This window comes from Amphiura filiformis, chromosome 2 (assembly GCF_039555335.1).
Source record: "Amphiura filiformis chromosome 2, Afil_fr2py, whole genome shotgun sequence".
Lineage (NCBI taxonomy): Eukaryota > Metazoa > Echinodermata > Ophiuroidea > Amphilepidida > Amphiuridae > Amphiura > Amphiura filiformis.
The window spans coordinates 64,222,654-64,243,322 of NC_092629.1; the positions used below are offsets into that span (position 1 = coordinate 64,222,654).

At 36.3% G+C, this 20,669-nt stretch overlaps 1 protein-coding gene across 1 annotated transcript; it reads right to left on the minus strand.

Annotated features, from left to right (window-relative positions):
* Positions 1–794: 794 nt before the first annotated feature.
* LOC140136527 (uncharacterized) lies at positions 795–19,651 on the minus strand. Its single transcript, XM_072158236.1, has 12 exons — positions 19,572–19,651; positions 15,465–15,644; positions 11,720–11,758; positions 10,484–10,660; positions 7,305–7,436; positions 7,000–7,128; positions 6,673–6,744; positions 4,937–5,043; positions 4,295–4,391; positions 3,750–3,913; positions 1,852–2,017; positions 795–1,446 (listed from the first exon to the last, which is right to left on the minus strand). Exons 1-12 carry the CDS (start codon positions 19,582–19,584, stop codon positions 1,061–1,063), a joined length of 1,662 nt encoding a protein of 553 aa, XP_072014337.1. The 5' UTR covers positions 19,585–19,651; the 3' UTR covers positions 795–1,060.
* Between the last annotated feature and the right edge of the window lie 1,018 nt (positions 19,652–20,669).

Consider the following 20,669-nt stretch of genomic DNA (forward strand, 5'->3'; position numbering starts at 1 on the left):
CCCCAGATAATGTTTGTGCGTGTACGACCTATAGGTCACAGGTTGCAGGTCACAGGTTGATTTGCTTGTTGTGTATGGGTCAAAAGTCAAAGTTGCTCCAATTTTCGTAAAAGTTGAGGCAAATTGTTCCCCTAGCTTAGAGGTCTTAGAAAAAGAATAGTTTGCACTATCTGCGATGTCTAGTTAGCATGATACGTAGCAAAGAGTCAAAAGCTATAAAAAATTATGTAGAATTCTATAGGATTCAATGGTATTTGTATTTATTTAGTACCTATCTTCTGAGAACTTGACATCGCTGTAAAAAAAGCTATTCTTTTCCTGAATCCCTTGAACTTGAGGAAAGGTTGCATCTATTTTTACGAAAATCGGAACAACTTAAATTTTTTACGTCGGTATTGCATGCAAATCATGCAAATTGACCTTGGACCTGTCGAGCCTCATAACTTTTTAAGTATATGTCCTATGTGCAAACATGTTTGTGATCATTGGGGACGCACCATTAGATATTATCGGGGGGGGCTAGGGAGTTTTTTGAAAAAAAAAGTTTTGCCTCACTGATGAGTAAAAAAAAAAAATTTTGCCTCACTGATGAGTAAAAAAAAAAAAATTTTGCCTCACTGATGAGTAAAAAAAAAATTTCCCTACCCAGCTCTGTGAATAAAGGTATACATTAAAATTAAAAAAGACACTTTGCGCCGCCGAAAAAAAAAAAAGGCGGCGAAAAAAAAAATTCTGCCTGACCCAAACTCCCTAGCCCCCCCGATAATATCTAATGGTGCGTCCCTTAGACCCAGACGAATAATTTGACATGTCTTTTAGTGAATTTTGAGCATTAATTTTTGCCACCTATATATGAGATTAGATGTTTTGGGGTCTTTTTGTGGGTCGCGGGGTTCCAATATAGCTTGGTAGAGAAAACTTTTGAATTCAGCATACCCGAATTAACCAAAATAATTTGGTTGTCAGTGTTTACGCTAGATGCTTATATGCATAATATAAGCACGTATTTCCAAAATAGAACCATTCTATAGTATACACAATAGTCAATGAAGTCGACAAGTTACAAGTTGAGTATCTCCAGACTAGACCTGATTGGAAAAATGTCAGCTGGATTCACTGGTGCCAGAGTGTCATGATGTTGAAATTGATGTGGTCTGGGCTGCCATGGTACATCTTGAAGCGTTGGTGTTACTCTCTGCTGTTGCTGCTGTTGCTGCTGCTGCTGCTGTTGTTGCTGCTGTTGTTGCTGCTGTTGTGATGGTTGTTGTTGTTGTTGTTGTTGCTGCTGATGTGGTTGTTGCTGTAAATGATGACGTTGTTGCTGTGGCTGATTTTTTCTTTTTAGTTTTCGACGCGTCTCTCTGCATACATTACCTAATATCTCATGGACGAATAATTTAGGGTTTCTTTTGAAATGTGCCTCACCCCACACACTTATGAGAACATCTAAAACAAAACATACAATATGAGAAATATCCGAACATCAGTATTTTAATGTTGTTGTTTTTTGTGTGTGTTATTTGAAGTGGTCAAAATCTTTAATATTGGACCATTCAAGTTATGGTTTTTGTGTGCGATGAAAATGTAGAGCAGATCGCCAATTTATTGTTATTCCTTCTTCATTCATTCATTCATTCATTCATTCATTCATTCATTCATTTTTAAAGTTGTTTATTAACTTGCTTTATCGCAAATAACTGTTTAAAAAGTAAGGATATGATTTTGACCACAATGATTATATTAATCAAACTGGTTCCCAATCTCGGAGTTAGAAATATATTTAGGCATTGCATGCCATATCACAGCGTTGTAAAATAGGCCTATCCAAAAGGAAAATCGAGAAATACACACCTGTAATAGTATTGACAGATGCTGGATTTAGTGGTCTTGTTTCGTTACTCCCATGCACAGAGGCTGAGAGCAACTCTCCATCGCTGAACAGGGATGGTAACCTTGCCAGTAACCTAACAGCTTTTGAAATCCCATGTTCCTTATTGATCAAGGTGATATATCTCTGCTGCAAAAAAAATGTATTTAAAAGAAAATGTATTCATTCAAATAGTAACAAATTTGGGTTGGATACATACATGTATATGTGAACCCCCATTATCCTCCCTAATCCCGGGGTCTATAATATTATAGTATAACCCGCAAACTACTTGATCAATCCTCTTGTTTTATAGTTTGGAACAGTTAGGAGTCCGTGGTACCTTACGTTACATTTCCGGTTAAAAGTTGCATTTGTGTACCTAATTGTATTTTGTTAGAAAGACAATTCTAACCCGCCCTACCGGGAATTGAACCCGGTACATCACGCGTGCACAACCAGGGGTCTATACCACTGCACTATCGACCAAACTGCGATTACTACCGGTACGGAAATAATATTTGGAAACTATATCATAATATCTCGAAGCCGAATTTATCACAGTGTCCCCAGTAGCTAGTTGGGTTCCACTATCCATACAAATAATTTTAAAATATGTCTGTGTAGCGGGATCGGGAGAGGAACCAAACAGGCGGCTGAGGAGACTAAATTCAAAGGCCGCGGAAATTTCATAATTCTTTTTTCACGATTTCTTCGGCAATGTATTGACTTGGAGCGTCAAATTTCAGTATGTAATGTGAAACACATGCTTTATTATAATGATACCAAAACCTCATCAACAATGACAATAATCGCGGAAGAGGGGTGAAGATCGGGTTAGGTTAAGATGGTCATGATTTAGAATGTGGGAATTGATCAGTAGATTTTGGATTATAACAATAATTAAAGCAATTATGTGTGGTTTGCATTATAAAATAGATTCCTATTCCTAATGTTAGGGTTCACTGATAGCTTCTGATCGCGTTGTCCCCTTTAATTTCGAGCCAAACAAATGAGGTAAAACAAAGGAAGTGGGTACTTTCCATTTCAGCGCCTACAATGCGTGTATTTAGCTCGCCGAATATTATTATCATGATTATTGTGAGCTTCACGCAGCTGATGGGACTCACACAAGACGTATAAGACGAATAGCAATGAACACAGTTAAGTTAAGAGTCAAGTCGACGTACAGCGCCTGCAATACGTGCATAATCTCGCCGATCGTATTATTTATCATGATTATTGGCGGAGCTACACGCAGCTGCTGGGATGTACAAACAAGACGTACTACGAACAGCGATATGCGTACAGTTTATACGGTACGTCACTGATTCAATGTACACACGCAGGCGATATATTTATTCAGCACTTGATCGGCGAACTTAGAATAAAACCGGGAAAGTAGAATTTCGAAAAAAAAAACCCGAGGGCTTTGCTGCGGAGCAAATCACATTATGACTTTAATAGTCTACTGTAGTAGACCAGTTTAAGTTATCATTCCCTAAATCTCTCTGACCTGACCATGGAAAACTCATCATTCCTGTTCTGATTCAACAGCTCAGCTATCCATGAAAAAACTGCCTCTTTTCTCTGGGCAGGGCAGTCACTGGAGATGTATTATGTTTTATGCATGGAAAGGTATATATGAATTGTTTATCAAAAAAGGGGGAATGCAGAGCAGTCTATAGCTTTAATGGATATTTGCTGACCCCCATCTTTTACCTTATATGACAGCCTGCAGGATTCACAGCACGAACAATACAATATGACTTATACTGGCCCGATGACAACAAACAGGAGTCCCCAGTAATTTATTTTTGTATTTTTGATACAACCTATTTCTTCAATTCAATTTGTACAAACAAATCTATGATTCGCTTACCAAATGCATTGATTGTTGGCGTGACGGGTTGTCGTACTGTACTGGTGGTACGTGGGATGATGGGGATGGTGTTGGTTGTGGTTGGGGTTGTAGCTGCGGTGGTGATGGTGATGGCTTGTTAATACCAAAGAATGTCTTTATTTCTTCAAAGTTGGCCTTCAGTTCTGAAAATAAGTATACAAATAAATTATGTCATGAAATATATTCGTGAATTAAATTCATGCAAAACACATCAATTTTGACAATTTTGGCTAGATTAAGGTAAAATTGGGCTGTTTTCCGAAAAAATTGAGAAAATTTTGAAAAAAGGACCCATTCATATATACCAAAATATACTTTGAAAAGGGGGTCATTGATATACCAGAAGGCTGAAAATGCTACCCATGTTTGCGGCACGTCCCCGTATGGTCATGTGTACTGAGTACCCCCTCCCGGTACCCCCCCTCCCCGGTATCAACAGCTCAATTTGATGAGGTCTTCATGGCCTAGCGTTCATAGTTTTGTGCATACGGTTAGTAACTCGTATAAAATGAGTGCGTTTTTACCTGCATGCGCAAGGCGTTGTCCTTGCTGCAAGGACAACATCTCGTCCTTGCATTTTTCCTGCTTCTCCTGTAATATTTTTATGTCAGCTTCCATGACCTGAAATGGATACAATCATAACAAATTGACTGAAAAATGAAACGTTATCAAGTTAATAGGGGCTGTCCAACAGGGTGCAATCATTACGAGCCGGGGTGGGGGTAAATCTCTGAACGGCGACGAGTGCCAAAACTTGGGATTCGGTATGGGGCGTTATAAGTGTAGGCTTAAAGTACGTGGCTATAATAAGTACTTCAATTAACTTCCAAAAACAGCTTTAAAAGAAATGCACCTAATATCATGAATATGCCTACATGCATGTGAACCACTGGTGTGGTGACCTGGGGGGGCACTCAACTTTGGAAGTGACGGTATGTGCCTGTCAATAGTTAAGGTTAATGTATTACTATTTGTCTTATGATTCGAAGAAATAATTATGGAAAGATGTTCTTTCAAAATAAGCTACAATAATTCTTAACTTTCAGAAATTGACTTTAGAAATCGAGTCGTGTTTTCTTTATGTGCGTTTAACCTCCTTTAATATCGTGGCTAATTCGCATGGTTTAGAAAACCATACCTATTATTATAAAGTTTAAATGTCTTACGTTTAAGCGCTTTTCTGTCTCTGTATTAAGCATTCCTTGGCTATGTTCAGTATGTATTTCCTGCATGCGATCTAACGATTGCCGTCGTTGGAAAGCATAATCTGAAACTAATAACATATAGTAATAGCACTAACATGAATAACAACAACAACAACAACAACAACAACAACAACAACAACAACAACAACAACAACAACAACAACAACAATAATAATAATAATAATAATAATAAATAATAATAATAATAATAATAATAATAATAATAATACACTAATAATTATGTATTTTAAGCTATATTTTAGTTTATTGGTGGCTTTCGTTTTCAGGAAAAGTTGGTTTAAAAATGATTTTTTTTCAGCATTTAATTCAGAACCAAATGTCCTCATGGAACACTAATATAACGTTAACGGAACACCAATATAACCTATAAACTTTAACCCTAACCCCAACGCCAACCCAACACCTCAATTTTGCCATTTTATTTGCACGTAACTCGAGGGAGGGATGGGGGAGGGGGTAAAAATTTACATACGCTTTGTAAGTAAGTGAAAATGCATGGCGATAAATTTGGACTGCCCAAAAGATGAATGATAATTCGAGAGACTACTCCTAAGGGATCGGATAGCAACGTTTGCATATTTTTGTCAGTGGCGTACCGTGGCCGCCCCAACCCCGGAGGGCTGAAGAAAATTCAATTTGGCCGCCCCTTCCTCAACAGCCCGAAAAGGTTGACCTATTTTTTTCCCGGTTGTTTGAAAAAGTGAAGAGCAAAAAAAAAAAAAAAGAAACAAAATAAGGATTTCAGGCGCTAGCGCCTTAAAAGCAACACATTTTGATGTATAGTACCATTTTTTCAAAAATTTTTATGCTTTATCAAATTTTTCCGCCCTTTTTTAATTTATTATTTATTTTTGCCGTCCCTTCGTTTATGCCGCCCCTGTTTTTGCCGCCCCTTCTTCTTCCGCCGCCCCTGCATTTTGGCAGCCCCCTGCTTGTACCCCGGCGGGTTGGCGCCCCAAAGGCCCCCCCCAAAAAAAAAAACCAAAAACAATACGCGCATGTTTGTGGGACATGAGAGCACATCAGACATATCGAATTGCATTCTGAATTAATCTCCTTCTGATATCATTTCTTTTAATTTGCGATATAATACAATTTTATGGAAATTATTGAAAGTTCATATTTTTTAATTTTTGATATTTTAACAGTCCTCAAAATTTATAAATCTATTGATATATACTTAAAATGTAGGCTACATGTAGCGTGGTGGAAAATCCATCCATCATTTTGAAATTTGACCTTCCGTATTGAAGATGCTCTACCCCCCTCCCGACCTATTTTTTTAAGTAATTTCCCATACAATTTGTATTATATCGCGAATCCTTTTTTTTTTTTTTTTGATATCAGAATAACTCAGAATGCAATTCGACATGTCTGACGTACTCTCACATCACACAAAACAATACTGTGCCAACATTGCTATCCGATCCCTTTTAAGGCATTTTCTTTTCAGAAATAATTGACAAAGAATACAAAAGAAACGTATATCCTTTTGTCTTTGAGATCGCAATCTATTGGTTTTACTCTGCTCATGCTGTTAATTATTCCGTATATTCCGGCATATTCAAGATTTAAATTGGTCTCTCTTCCTAATCATTGGTATTAAATATGCACAATTAACTTCACCACACAAAATCACAAGCTCAAAATTTCATAAACTTCAACCATCAACTTACTGTTTTCTCTCTCATCTTCATGATGTTGTACTTTCTTTTTCTTCTTTGGCCCAGCCAATTCATCTTCACATTCTAACAAGAAAAAAAATTATACGTTTGTGATAGGCCTACATTGTACATTTCAAATTGTGCACAAACGTATATGAGATGTAGATAAATACAGGATAACTCGGCGCTTAGACGGTGAACCTAAAAGTATATACAGACTGTATCAAAATGATTGGAAACTGATGGTTATATCATTTTGATACAGCCAGAAGTAATACATCCACTGATTAAAGATATATTTCAGTATTCATGTATACTTTAATAATAGTAAATAAATACCTTTCACTTGTTGTTCAGGTTCTTTTCCCGTTGTATCATTCTTCTTTTTCTTTTCCTTCGTTTCCTTTGTGTCTTTTTTTGCTTGTTTGTCAATTTTCCTTTGCTTTTTCTTATTGTTCTTCTCGTTAACTGCAAGATTGAAATTCATTATTCAAGAAACTGAATGAGATGATATTCTAGAACGATATAACTCACTAGAAAGGTAACACACTAAGGCCATTGATATGCAAATATCAGTTGGGTAGATGGATACAGAGATAGAGAGTACATTGTATGACACCGAAAAATAATGTAAAAATAAATACCTTTCACTTGGTGTTCAGGTTTTCCCCCTAATTTCCCCTTCTCTTTCTTTTCTCTCTTCTTCTTCTCCTTCATGTCTTTTGCATGTTTATTTCCTTTCACTTGTTTTGTTGCTGTGCTTGGTGTGCTGGTCTCTATCAAAATAATCAAAACATAGAGGACGGGATTCATATTAATCAAAAAGCTAAGCGTGCTGATAAAGACAAAAATATGCATGCTCACAGACATGATAAACTTACCGATTCTTGGGTCCCATATCTATTCCAGCATGATTGTTATAAAGTAACTAGTTCACCTTTAGCTGTGAGATCGTGATGTTAAATTTGACCCAAACAGGTTTGAGCCCGATCGGACGAAGCTTGTAATTTTGATCTCTGCCCTCGGATGACCTTTAAAATCACCCGGTCAATATGCTTTTCCCGGTACCGATCCATATCTGAAAAATCAGATAGATGCGTCGAAGCGCGGCGAAACGCATAGCCGGACAGAGCGACACACATGCACAGGAGAGTGAGAGTAACTGATGGCTACACCACATTTCGCCATACTGCATTCTAGAAACGCTTGCTGTTAGAATAAGAAAAATTTTAATGCTAATTTATGCACATTCTAGGGAGGCGTGGTTACAGTTTTGAAATAACCGAGTGAGAGGGGTTTCAAGAAAATATTTTTCCTGTCAAAACTGAAGCATCCCCTGTTCAAAAGAAAATATGAATATTAACTGCACATCATATATAACGATTCGTGATACCCAATAATTATTGTGGCACATTTGATGTCGTTTATGAGGCAGAGAATTTTATTTCAATTTTATATACGCCAAAATATTTTTTTAATTGAGCGAGAATGACGATAGAAAAACCTTGAAAATTCCATGTAAGAATGACATTAGACCCAACCAATGATTACTGTTTCGTTTTTATGGTAATCTAATCTTTTATTCCTGAAATAAATTTAGAGATCAAATGTGGATTTATTGTATAAATGATGAAAACATCGACGTGTATACAAGAAGCTACAAGAAAAATGGTAGGCCACGCCACACCGACATACTTTTTTAGCATTCTAGGTATTATCGATTCTTCTGACGTAGCGAGGAAGTGTATAGGGTGTATAATATACAGTAAGCCAAAGAATTCAGGTAGGCCTACCAGTTGTGTTTACCCCTGTATATCCTATATAAAGACGAATATGTCAAAATTAAAACAAGCAGCCAATACCTGTACTCGTTAGCTCTGATTTAAGACCGATTTGTTGAAATCAGTTGAGAATTAAAGAAACGGCGATCTAAATCCTAATGAAGAAACGGAATCAAAAGTTTTAATCAATGAAAGAACGACAATGGTTTTAACGTGCTAATCAATGCAAGCACGCCGCTCATTCACTTGTTCGCGAACGCTATGTACAAATCAATAGGGCATGCAATGGAGCAAACTGCAACTTTTAAGTTGGCATCTTCCTTTCGTTGGATCTTCGTGTCTTAATTTCTTGAACAATTTAAACGAATGAGATCTTAAATTCGAGATAAAAGATAAATTTAAATACATTTTGGGATTTATAAAGCGCCTTTCTCCAGATCTTAAAGGACTCAAAGCGCTGTAATTTTGCTGCAACGGTGAATCATCACAATCAGGTCACATCAACTAGGTTGCTGTCGAACGGCGCACACCTATCCGCATTTAGATTGTAACATCCACCAATTATCTGTGCAGCTCCCCAAATTCCATTGGGTGAAGGAAGTTTTGATAACCAAACAACTAATCACCGATTTTTGCGATACAGGAGGAAACCGGAGATCCCGGAGAAAACCTGCGAAAGCGAGCATGGAATCGGGATAAACCAAGTGCACATGAGTCCTTGGGCCGCGCCGGGGCTTGAACCCGGGACCTCAGTGGTGCAAAGCGAGGGAACTACCGCTACGCTAACTCGCCCTCCCAGCTCGCCTTCCAGATGCAGCTATTGGCAGCTGGTTCCAATAATTTGTTTAGGATATACACATGGGTGAACATAACTGGTACCTTAATTCTTTGGCTTACTGCATATAATATATGCATACACTCCTCACTTCTAATGTGAAAATGCAAAGACCTCTGTCTTTATGCATGTGTGTTTTTTATCCTCGCTTTTCATGTAAATCTCACTTTGTATGCGTGACCGGGTAGGGGTGTGTTTGGTGACTGTCTCTATAGAGGACCTATACATTAAAACACCAAATAAACTTTTTATTTTTAATGTTTAATGTTTAATTATTGATCCAGTATGTCGCTTTTTGTTTTCACCGCAGAAGCCAAATTGCAAACTGTATCATAACTTCCTAAAAATCTATTACTTACCTTCAAATTCTTTCAGCAGATGTTGGCATAGGTGCATTGATATGTCAGCTGAAAACTCGAGATGAAGGATTTTGTTTTTGTATGGTATTTTGGATTTTGGTGATATCATATTGTTGACCAGGCGACATACATACATCAATAACTCATCCCTATCATCTTCATTGTAGGTTACAAACTTTGAAATTTCTGTCCTTTCCGTTTGCGAGAGCAGACTGGTTGCCGTCAAACGGCCTCGTTTCAACATTTTGTTGGAATACATTTGCACTAACTCATCTATATGGCCTTCGCTGCACTTAGATGCTATAAATGCTCTCAAATTTTCTGAGTTGTAATAAATAGAAAAATATAAATAAATAAATAAATAAATAAATAAATAAATAAATAAATAAATAAATAAATAAATAAATAAATAAATAAATAAATTAATTAATTAATTAATTAATTAATTAATTAATTAATTAATTAATTTGGTTCAAAAAGTTTGAATTATTTCATTTAGGCAGATTTCTCGAAATGTTGATGTTTTGCTTAATTTGGGTAAACTACAGGATTGGCAGCATATGATTACTAAGCTAAGTATCTTGTAAGGTAAAAACGACGTTATTATTAGGTCTATTTTTATTTTTATTTTTATTTCTACTTCCATATTTATGAGGGGATTACGCGAACTAATGATGTGCCACTAATAGGCCTATCATAAAACAATTTTAACATGTCTCCCCAATTTTGAGAAATATGCATCTGACCACTTTAGGCCTGCTTGGTATTCCCCACACTTTTAGTATATCAAAATTGTCTTTTTCTTTTCTGCAAAAGAGAATAATATACCGTGAATAACAAATATATACCTTTCACTTGTTCTTCGGGATTTTCACCTCTATCAGCACTATTGTTGTCTCTCGTCTCTTTGTTGTCTTTCTCTGCAGGTTTGTCCATGTCCATTTGCTTCTGCTCCTGCATCTTCTCGGTGATTTTTTTCTTCATCTCAACGTTTTCCATGGGTTGTAGTACCAATGCACTGAGCTCTATCAAAACATAGAAGAAATGATGCATTAAGGGCTCGGTCACCCACCTTTGCACAGTATTTTTGTGGGACTTGAGAGCACACCAGACACACCAAATTGCATTCTGAATACGAGGTCCTTCTGATATCAAGTAATTTAGATTTAATTCAAATTATTTAACAAATGTTTAATAAGGGAGGACAGTTTTTATGGTCTACTTAGCTCAGCAATGCTTTGCTGTCTTCGATAGCGCATTGTATCGGAGAGGTGCCTGGCTTTTATCAGAGCCCAAACCCATAAACGCCTGTAGCAAACTCTGCCAGGCTCCGCTCAATTGTACACAGCGCTCCGATACCACAATTTGACCAAATATCGATCGAATCTATTTTACGACCATGCTTGAATTAACAACCACTTGAAACCTAATTGCACTATTGACTTTCTATTGACCGCAAAACACGACCCAGACATGCTTATTTAATGACCACTTGAGGAGTTGATAAGTGGGTCGTTATGTACTTATTGAACACAAAGGAAATTGATTATGGTTTTAACATCGACCGTGTTTTTAATCCTGCTGCTCTGCTGAACGCTCCGATAGATATCAGCAAACTCGTATACTGTTCGCTTGTTCCTATCGAACGCTCTAGCGTACATGAACCATTATCGAAGACAGCAAAGCATTGCTGAGCTAAGTAGACCATAAAAACTGTCCTCCCTAACAGAAGGACATTTAAGGAGTTTATAACTGCATTAAATCTTTGACAAATCCCATATGTTTCCAATACAGATTTCCATTAAAACCGTTTGTATTTATGTATCAATGATAATACAACATTATTAATGCAAAAAAATACGTTTTGGTGTAATTTTTTGTTTGTTTTGGCTGCAGTTCGATAAACACGTCCCTATGATGTCGCGTAGCTAATATGAGAAGTTTACGTTTATAATGACCTATAGGTCATCTAATTTTACCATCGTCAAATCCCCTATATGCCTACTATTTGGTGGATTAGCTCTGATGTAGTGATGTAGGTTTTATATTAAAAACAATAAAGACAGAAAAGGCAAAACGATTACCTTCATCATCATCATCATCGTCAAAGTCTGATTTCCTGGCTGCAAATTAATAAGAACACAATGTTAAAGTTATATTATTTGTCGGTCGCTTTTCGATGAAATTCATCTAAGTTTTTGCCGTTGTCAACGGAAAATATCCGGAAACAAAAGAGTGACTGTGTTCCTGATCATTCAAGTTTTGTTAAGGTGGTATTCAGAGTATTTGAGATATTTTGGAGACTCGTGCCTTATGCATGATTTAGGCCTAAACATATACTGCGCAGGACAAAGAGCACTGATATGATCAGTATGTCTTTTACTTGAAACCAATCGGACGTACAGTTTTCATAATACAAACATTACAAAGGCCATGTGTGCCAATATTTTGATAAAAACAACGTATAAAATAATGTTCATAACATTTTTATTTGACATAGGCCTAATATTGTTTTCAAAATTGGTCAAAGTGTTCCAGATGACTTTCAGATAATTTTTTGCATGAGTTTAATTAGTTATAGCCGCCCTAATTTCTATAACTTCTTAGCATATATGGAATCATTACTAAACATTTTCCTCAGGACTGTTGCTGATAAATAAATGAAGAGATTTCATATTTTTAGTCCAATGAAACAGTATACTCACTGTGGACGTTTCGAAGTCTAGCATAGCAGACTTCTTTCTCAACACTAATGTTGGAGAGACAGGCATGAAGTTTGGTAAGCGTATCGAAGAGCACCGGGTAGAGGCGGAGAAAGCAGGGGCTAAGAATCAGACCCATCAGAAAGGCATCAGAATCAAAGGTCAACAAATCAGCCATCACAGACCATGTCATGGACAAAGATCACATTATTGACTGGGAAGAGGCTAGGGTAGTAGGCAAGGAGGCGGAAAGATATAAGCGATAGATCTTGTGGATTAAGGAGGCAATTCAGATCAGGAAGCAAGACAACATCATGAACAGGGACGAGGGGCAATACAATCTTAGTCACGCATTTGACGATCTTCTTGGAAAACCAACTGGCAACCGCGTTGCTAAGCATCCAGTATCATCAGCGGTAAACAGAAAATCGTCACAACAACATCGGTGTTGAGAAAGAAATCTGCTAGACTTCGAAACGTCCACAGTGAGTACTGTTTCATTGGACTATCTCTTCATTTATCTATGGAATTAATTATGCAAATATGCAAATTAGATGGCGGCTAGCCATTAATTATAATATATTAGAACATTATAGAAACACTTCACCAAGTTTCAAGGAAAAATTCTGCAAAATAAAAGTGGCTTGAACATTAGGCCTATGCATTGAATTTTAGCAGAATACCGGGCAAAAACAATAATCTGTTGTAAGGTTCCTTTTATGCGTTGACCCCCTGACCAATGCGTTCGCGAGCACGAGGTCAAGCGTGTACATTAAAGGGCACGGTGAAGTTGGCTCGAGATTCGAGATTTAATAGAGATTAGACATTCGTTATTACATTGAATATTACACTTTTAATTATATTTCTGCATTGATCAAGTGTAGGGCCTACTTGAGTAATATCAGACATATTTTAGACATTCAAAATTTTTGTCCCAGATTTGGCCCAAATTTTGAATTTTGAAATTTCTGGGCCAAAATTTTTGAAGTCCAAAATGGTGTCAAAATACTCTAGAACACTTGATCGATACATGAAAGTTGTTTTTAGGCCAAAAGTCGGTAAAAAATCGAAATTTTAAAAGTTTAAAATTTCTGGGCCAAAATTTTTGAAAGTCCAAAATGTTGTCAAAATACTGTAGAACATTTGATCGATACATGAAAATTGTTTTTAAGCCCAAATTCAGTCAAAAATCGAAATTTTCAAATTTTCAAAATGTCTGGGCCAAAATTGTTTAAAGTCCAAAAATGGTCTGAAATTTTCTGAAATTACTCCCGTACACTTGATTGATGCATAACAACGATTGAAAGTGTAATATTCGACGTTATAACGAATGTCTAATCTCTAATCTCTAATCTCGAGCCAACTTCACCATCATGACCATGCTCATATAAGACATTGTGCAAAATAATACCCGCTTTACAGTTAAGCAGTATAGGGCCTATATGCTTAATTTTTTCAAATTAACTCATGTAGGCCTATAAAGTTGTAAGCATCTGTGTGAATTGACGTTTAAAAATGACCCTACGATAGGATGTCGAAACATTGTCAAACTAACCCTAAACGATGATTGTCCATAATAAAACATCCCTTCTTCTAATAAAATGAGTGTTCCGCACGGATCCCCGTTTTGCTTTTCAAAACCAACCTAAATTCGCGTTTTCTTTCACACGGATGCTTACAACTTTTATACATGAGTGGCCCCATGGGGCCTACCCCTATATATACGTCTAGCCCTCTTCTTTTGTTCCATTATCTATTGTATTTCTTTTGTTCAAAGTCTGGTCAACTGTCGATTATATCAAGTAATGTGGACAGGTCAAGATAATCTGGACAGGTCAAGATAATTTGGACAGGTCAAGATAATCTGGACAGGTCAAGATAATCTGGACAGGTCAAGATAATCTTGGTCAGGTCAAGATAATCTTGGTCAGGTCAATAAATTTTGAACAAGAGAAGTACATGTTCATATTTAGAAACACTGGCCACATTATTTGACTTTTTGGACATTTCAACAAACTTAAAATGCATCAAAGTTTAATATATTTTACACGATCAGCATAAATTATTATGCAAGTTTATGCATATTAGATTTAAATGAAGATGGTAAACAATACTTGTGTGTATTGAATGACACCAAGAACACCTATATTGAATAATGCAAATTAATTTGTATTATGTCTTAAAGCCTGTATAATTAGGACGAGGACGTCAATCTACCTTTGTCCCCCCTCCCCCAACTAACGCAGATTCCGACAAAGTAGGTAACAAAACAAGAGCTATGAGGTCTTACAAATTAAGTTCAACCAAGGATATTTTGCACCTAAAATGCAGCACATTACAGGCCACAAGACTAGATGTAGAAAAACTACAACAATCTGCGGCCTAACCCCAACCAAAAAGGTCGAGGAAGGTACCCAGGAATATGCGTTGATTTGGTTCAGGACATTTGTTCTATAAGTATATTAAAGATAAATATAAATTCTATGGTGTTAAATGAGTTACCGCCATGTCTAGGTAAAACACACCCACTTTGACCTTTGAACTATTTACATATTCATTATTAATATTACGAATATGTATAATCGAGTGGGACATGACCACAAGTGAATTGAATAGAATCTCCGGTTAAAATCAATGCTGTATTGATTTGATTAAATCACTTTCAATTGACACTAGATAAGACTCGTAGACTCAAACGCAGGACACACGGGAAAAATATTACACTGTCTCGGTGTGTTTTTATTTTTGGAAAACCCTAAACTTACACAAGATAATCATATCAGCTTTTCCAGTTTGTCTTTTTGAAAATGAATAAACCATAACAACAAATTCGTTTATTTTGGCTCACCGTATATGTAAGATAAACGGTTCAAAACAGACCATTACCATAGATAATCGGTGTCTTGTTGAGGTATGGTTCGCATGTTAGTCGCTCGGAAGGCTCGACCCCTTCGGGGTCTCGCCTTCCGAGCGACTAACATGCTCACCATACCTCAACAAGACACCGATTATCTATGGTAATGGTCTGTTTTCACCCTTTATCTACTACATAACAAGGTCATATATTTGTTTACCAATTCACAGGCACATACCGAATTTATTTATAAAATAATATTAACATACATACCTTTGCAGTCAGTGATGACGCCTTCTATGACAGTCTTTTGTTTCTTCCCCTTGTCGTAAAACTTTGTTTTTACTTTGGCTCCAATTTCTAAATTGTTGCCAACTAGCCATGGAAGGATCTGGTTTCTCTTATGTATCGACGTCTCGCCGTCACAAGTCCACAAAACACTGAACCACTGACCTAAATTAGAAAGTGAACAATACATATGCATTGTTTTCGTCAATGTAGACACATATAGTCCAGCAGAAAAAATATTAAAATCATTCAAAGTTTGTGATGTGGCAATTCCTCGCGGTAGGTCATGGGTCGCCGGGTGTCATGGTGAGTCAAGGGGTGTCATGCTGTGTCAAGGGATGTCATGGTTCATCAAGGAATCTCATAGGCCTATATGATGTCATGGTGAATCAAAGACTATAATGTAGGCCCTAAACATTTTGAAAAGAGCATGGGAAAAGACAAGTATATTCACTCTTGGGTGATATGTACCCGTTTAAAAAAAGAACAGAAAATTCTACCCGACATAAAACTCCCACCCTCCCTGAAAATCAAATAGTGTCACTTAGATCCACCAAAAAGTTCTCGGCTTTTCACCCCGGCTTTTCACAAGTCGAAGTTAAGGCTGGTTCAAAGTGAATATTCGAAGGCGAATATTTGGCTTCGAATACTTTTTGTGACGTCAAAATATATACGGCAACGAATAAAATATGATGACACGCCGAGTTGAACCGGATTAAATATCGCGCAACTGATAGTGAGATACTATTGATTTATATGAAAGGCTCGAGGTCACCTGAATATCGTTCAACGAACGATGATTTCAAAAATCCCCAATGAAAATTAAGGCATCTGGAATGAGCGTTTTGAGCGTTTCGACAGTATTTTTGTGGGACATGAGAGCACATCAGACATATCGAATTACATTATGAATACGAAGAATGTCTTTATGATATCAAATAATTTTCATTTTTTGAAATTCACGATATAATACAAATTTCATGACAAATTATTAAAATTTGATATTTTTCACATATTGATATATAACAGTCCTCGAAGTAAATATTATAAATCTAATGATATTTTCTTAAAGTGTATGTAGCTGGGAGGAAAAGCCGACGATCAATTGAAAATTTTGCCCTTTCATATTGAAGATATGGATTAAATTCAAAAAAAGACGTAATTTTTTTTGGTGTTTTGACATGCTCTCAAGACTGCAAACCCGATTCTGCCATTTTTTAATTCGCGGACCTATTTTCTCAATAATGATAAAAATGCGACTTTTTTGGTGACTCAAATTTATGTATAGGCTTTCCACTTTTATTTAAGCTATAATTCGCCACTCTTTCTGATTAATAAGTCTAAAGCCTCAAATAGTTTCTGTATTTTACCGGAACTCATTAGGGTTACACAAATGGCGCATTGATTTAGTGGTGTGCCCCTTATTAGTGCAGTACAAGCATACCCATTTTTATTTGATATGAAAATAAAGGAAAATGCCTGGCAGGCAATAGCATTCCAATGCTGTAGTGATGGTAAGTAATGTTTTATACAAATAATATGATATTTAGGCTTACAAACATAACCTAAATGTACAAGTGAATGTTTCCATACTAACGTAGCTCCATTTAAATCGACTGATGCAGAAAAAAAAAGTCTAACTCCAAATTCAGATTTATGCCTCCACCCCGGTTTTACATAAATAATGTTTGGCCCCAGTTCTAGGTCCCCATATGCATCTGTCCCTGGCAGAGGATGTGTGAGGGTCTGGGGTGGTAAATCATTGGTTATTGATATAAAATGCATTTGCCATGGAGGTTCACCCATTTTGTCATCTTTTCCGCACTAGCGGAATTCTTGACGTTTTTGGCTCCTTTAAACGATGCCTTATTGTGGGCGGAATAAAGATGTAATGCGTTGTTATCAGTCAAATTCATAATTATAATTAATAATTAAGAGGGCAAAATAAGTAATATGTAGGAATGGATATATAGCGCTTTGCAATGAATATCTTCATAAACTATGCAGAGCAACCAAAACCACGAGCGTTGGTACCATATCATTGCGTGTTCTTTTAAAATAAATTCTTGTTTATTTCTATAATTTGTGAATCAGGCATTAAAACACATTTAGGCCCTAGCAATGTAGGCCTACACAAGTTCGGAACGAGACCTTTTATCTTTTGACGCGTATTTCGGTCAAATGCCAAAATTGATTGCTCAATGAATCATGAAATGAGAGCAATACTACTTTGATGATACCGATCTCAAGTGGATATCAGCCAATGAAAAAAGTATTCACCTGAAATATATTTGTGGGAGTTGAATTTTGTTGAACTCGACAGATATATATTTGGTGGGTCACCGTGGGTGGTCTCATATATAACACTTGTGAGGGCTGTCATATTTGTCGTCGCTTCAATCATATCTTATGATATTGATATATTTATTTATTTATTTATATTTTTATTTTTTTTATTTATTTATTTATTTATTTATTTATTTATTTATTTATTTATTTATTTATTTATTTATTTAATTATTTATGTATTTATTGACTTATTTATTTATTTAATATTTATTTATATCTATTGACTCATTAATTTCTTGATTTGCTTTGCAGTTGAAACATACAAGAAGGTATGGGTCAACCTCCGCGCCTGTTACAGGCAGGTCGTAAATGCCCCTGAAAAGCGTTAAACGGGTGGAGTCGGTGGGGTCTACTACGGGGTCCAGGGCAAAGCCCAGGCGGGGGTCAAGGGGCTGAGCGCCATGAAGCTCCTGGTTTTTGCATATTAGAAAATATCAGTGTTTCAGAGTACAAATTTCACAATGAAAGTAGTAGGCCTATAGATCTTCTTCTCTCTTTCTTTCCCTTTTCTCTTCTCCCTTGCGTCCCTTCCCCTTTTCTTCCCTCTTTTTTCTTTTCTTCTTTCCCCTTTTCTTCCCCCTTTCTTTCCCTTTTTTCTCTTCTTCCTTCCCCTTTTTCTCTTCTTTCCCTTTCTCTTCCTTCCCTCTTTTCTCTCTTTCCCCTTTTCCCTTCCCAATTTTTGACTCTTCCAGGGTTTTTTTTTTCCGGGGGCAGCTTGCATCCCCCGGCCCCCACTGGTTACGCCACTGCTCCTATTTAGACCCATTTATATAGACATTAAATCATGACAATAGTTCAATGGAGTTTACCTATAGTATTATGATTTTATTTACTTCGTTAAGGAAATTCTCTAAATTTTGCTTACCTTGGTCAACGGGCAATACTTGTTAACAGTAGGGCAACGCTGTGAATTGTAGAAATATATCTTTCTCCGGTTCATAGTTTTATATTCGAAGCCGCATATATTTTGACGCCCAAAACGTATTCGAAGCCGAATATTCGCCTTCGAATATTCACTATGAACCGACCCTTAGAATTTGGATGCACCCTAGTGGCGGAATTGGCTATTTTACTAAGTATATTGATTACCATTATGATAGTACGTGGAACCAGATCTGGCTTTGGTTCCAACTATATGCTAGTCCACTAGTATATGGATGCGATACGTACCATGTTTTTGATGAAGGAATAGTGCTAAATCATAAATGGACTGAATACTTCTAAGAGATGCGTTTTATCTGATTTTCAAATAATCGCAAATAAATAGATAAATAAATAAATAAATAAATAAATAAATAAATAAATAAATAAATAAATAAATAAATAAATAAATAAATAAATAAATAAATAAATAAATAAATATATAAATAAATAAATAAATAAATAAATAAATAAATAAATAAATAAATAAATAAATAAATAAATACATTTCACTAAGCTAAGCTATGTTCTGAAATCCCTAGTTCATCTTTCCATTAGTGTTTCCATCCCGGCTTTTCAACACGAATATTGCTTATTTTGCCGGGAAACACCGATTTGCCGATCGACATACATGGGCTCAGTGCATGCATAGAACAGTAAAACTGGTGCCACAATCAACTTTAAAACAAGACATCATGACGATGACTCATAATACATTTTGAGTAAAACATGGACGTATTAATATGATGAGTTCATGATGAACGTATAAATTATATATAATTATATAATACAAATTATAATTATTATTTAAACAAGACTTACCAGAAGCGTTCATGACTATTCTTTACTGGACCACCTGTGTCTTCTACGTTGATATCAACGATATCTTGAATCTCCACAGTTTTCGACTGAAGTTAAGACAGTTAATGAACACCACTGCATGCGTGCATCTCTGGTATTATCAATACCAAAAATTTGGCGCAATTTTTCGCGTCGATTGTTATAATTATGACATTGTAGTTTTCATGATTCATTTTCTAGAGGTATTTAGGCAATTCTTATATCCTCCCAGTCTTGTATTATTACGAAAAGTGTACAAGGGGCACACCATTTGATAACCGGGGGAGGCGTGTGAGTTTGTGGAAAAAAGAACATCTAGCTCACTATTAGTGAGACGGATACAATCACGCCCCTGCACTGATGAGTAAAACAAGTAAAAAACCTCTATAAAGGTATACATTAAAACTAAAAATTAAAAGCATTTCCCCGCCGTAAGAGGCTACAAAAAATTCCGCCTGCCCCAAACTTCAATGCCCCCCCCCCCCGAATGAAATGGTCCCGTCCCTAAGTAGGCATTTGCCACAAAATGGCTATCACGGGCCACTACACATGTTCAATTCAAAACTTTGGCCTATGTCAACATGGTCAACTAAAAAACGCAACAATTTCGTAGATAAAAAGATGAATATTTGTTGTATTTGTTTGACATCTATTGTGATATCAATTGATCTTTTAGCTGCTGGTTTGCCGGTTTGTTCAACTACAAAACACCATAAGTACACTTACACAATCATTCGTTATGATCTTTAACGTTAAGCCAACATTGTTAATGATGTGTACATTAGGCCTGCACTGTAATGGCGTTATAAAACATTTGATGTAAAAAGATGTTATAAGATCATGATCATCGTGAGAGGTACCCATTTCTTAAGAATCATAACAGTTTGGAAGTGGGCTATACCCGGGGCTATAAAGATGTAATGAGTCTGGAAGTTTTAGCCCTAGATTTAGTTTAACCCTGCACTCTAATTTCGTACCGTTATTTTTTTTATATAATCACTTCTTATTTAATTTGATCCCGTAGCTATTCGTTTTATTGAAATATACTGTTCATTTTGATTAGGAACCAACAATCGTATA

Bases quoted from the DNA above. Each gene is read 5' to 3' on its own strand.
- LOC140136527 (XM_072158236.1), bottom strand. The intron at 7,437-10,483 runs GTATATATTTGT...TTATTTTGATAG, and splicing joins TCCCGAAGAACAAGTGAAAG to AGACCAGCACACCAAGCACA. The intron at 2,018-3,749 runs GTAAGCGAATCA...TTTTTTTTGCAG, and splicing joins GCCAACAATCAATGCATTTG to CAGAGATATATCACCTTGAT.